This window comes from Bidens hawaiensis, unplaced genomic scaffold (assembly GCF_021521415.1).
Source record: "Bidens hawaiensis isolate Kalapana, Puna unplaced genomic scaffold, B.hawaiensis_p1.1 tig00054369_1, whole genome shotgun sequence".
Lineage (NCBI taxonomy): Eukaryota > Viridiplantae > Streptophyta > Magnoliopsida > Asterales > Asteraceae > Bidens > Bidens hawaiensis.
Genome location: NW_027499811.1, coordinates 1 through 2462, shown reverse-complemented (window position 1 = coordinate 2462; position 2462 = coordinate 1). Strand labels below are relative to the sequence as shown.

The 2462-nt window shown below is 35.3% G+C and overlaps 1 protein-coding gene across 1 annotated transcript; it reads right to left on the bottom strand.

Moving 5' to 3' along the window:
* Positions 1-1395: 1395 nt before the first annotated feature.
* Positions 1396-2442, bottom strand: LOC143600583 (uncharacterized; the record flags this gene model as incomplete). The annotated part of the gene is made up of 2 exons (XM_077078228.1): positions 1396-1796; positions 1944-2442. Coding segments are annotated over 2 exons (900 nt in total), but the record flags the coding sequence as incomplete, so codon positions are not given.
* Between the last annotated feature and the right edge of the window lie 20 nt (positions 2443-2462).

Sequence of the window (2462 nt, the reverse complement as noted above, 5' to 3'; positions counted from 1 at the left end):
ATTTATCATACACATAACATATTTTGAACTTTTTTAATTAAGTGCATTTTTTTTCCTTAGGCCCTTGCTCTTTTTTGCACCTTGCGCCTAGGGCAGCGCGAGGCCAATGCGCCTTGAGTGTTCTTAGCGTATTTAATAACTATGTAGTCTCGCATTGTATACAAGGAGGCGTTAGGACAATGTAGCTTGTAACACAAGTTACAATGAGTCACTAGGGGATAGTACCAATAATGAATATTTTAATAGAAGTTTATAAAGTGTCAAAATTTATTGGTAAAATTAAACAGATAGTAAAATTTAAAAAATGTGTGCTAACAAATTCAATTAATAATCAGTTTAAACAATAAATCTATGGTTACTAACAAACAACTCAATATGACTAAATGATCTCCCGGTTGGAGCTGCGAGTGACAACCAGCCCATCTATGATACACTCATCACCTCATTTTTTCTTTTTTACCTATCCTCAAAGAATAATAAACAAATGATACACATGGCCCAACATATCCGCCTCAGTCAAACTGAAATCATATCCATTTTTCCTTTTCAATTTCAAACGAAAATAAAAATTCGAATTCTATATCTGCAGCATATGTTTACTAGCAAAACATATATACTTTCAGGAATTTGGTCAATAAATTCCTGCAGGTCCAAACTGGAGAAAAAAAAATGCAAACTACTGTCTGTAGGTGTCTAAAGTTATAGAGAATAAATGATTGTAGAGTTTGCCCTCCTGAAAGTATATATGTGCAAAATCGTCTAGAAGATTTTCATTCTTTTATCAAAATAAGTCAAACTATTTAATAGCATTTCAATATTTTAACATTAGTTATATATCTAAAATTTTACCTTTTGGAAGAGACTAGATTATAGACATACCTCCATTTTAGCACCTTTTGGACGCCTATGATTCTTCTGAATTTGCATCATAGGCATGCCAGTCTTCAATTGACTCTGCAACATGTCCTATCAGCCTAATATTACTTCATAAGTATTTCTCATCACTGCTGTGTTTTTTCAAACATCTTGCTAAAACTACAGTAGCAGGCCAACATATGTTTGAATAATCTGGGGTTGACTTCTAATACAGAGCTGATTTCACAAAACAAACACTAGAGATATCTACTTTATACATATCAGACAGGAACCAACATGTACTGTCATGAAAAAAGAAAATCATAAACATGCATTTGCCAGTGTATCCATGAAATTAGTAGAAAATCATTAAACTACAATAACATACAAGCACGTTAAGGTTTTCACCTCATCAAATGCCCAACTGTTTCAGATTTCGTACTTACTACATTTTGCATGTACAATCTTCATTTCCCATTTCACAGCTAAATAGATAAGCCAATCACAATCTCTAATTCAGTTTCTCTCCCATACTGTTAACTAGGATGGAGTGTCCAATAATTCTTTTGGCCCAAGCCTACCTATCAACTTAAGCATGCTTCTATTTAGTGAACCAGCTGCAATTTTATCGATTAACAACGATACATTTGAATCATCAAGTGAGTAACTTCTTCCATCCATTTCCTGTAAAAGCATCTCTACATCATCGTAACGCTGGCTCTTAAGATACCCTTGGAGAAGAACACGGTAAGTAACATTATCTGGCGGGCAGCCACTCTCATCCATTTTAAGAAACAGATTCTTTGCTTCCTTCAATAGACCTTCCCCGCATAGAGCATTTATCATAACATTATATGTACGCACATTAGATTGCAAACCTTTTACAGTAAGGTTTTGGAAAAGAGCCCTTGCAATATCAAGCTTCCCACGTTTGCTTGCACCTTCAATAAGAATATTGTAAACCACTATATTATAATTTAGCTTGCTATCACCCAACAAATGAAACAAAGAGAGCGCCTCTTGTACTTGATGGTTGTTACAAAGGCTGTCTAACATTATTTTATATGTAAATTAATTTGGAATTTGGCCTTGTGATCGCATCTCATCAAAGAGTTTGCGTGCATCTCCACATCGACCGACCCGATACAATCCTTGTAACATGGTGTTGTAAGTGACTATATCGGGTTTCAAACCTTTTCTTGTCATCTCACGAAACATATTCATGGCCTCTTCTATTTTCAAATTCTTGCAATACCCATTCAACAAGCTGCTATAAGTAACAGCATCAGAGACGAGACCTTTAAAAGTAAGTAAATCAAAAACTGTCTTGGCTTTGCTTATTTCACCAGGTAGACAGTAACCGTCTACAAGTGTATTGTATGTGACAATGGTAGGAACCAAACCTCTCTCAACCATCGTGTCTATAATTGCCTCCGCTTCTTCCACCATACCTTTCTTGCAAAATGCATCAACTAAAATGCTAAAGGTTTGACAATTAGGAGAGATCCTTTCGTCCTCCATTTCTTTTAACATCATAGAGGCCTCCTCCCAACGACCTAATTTACAAAGGCCGTTAATTATAGAGTTGTATGTTGATGACATCCGGT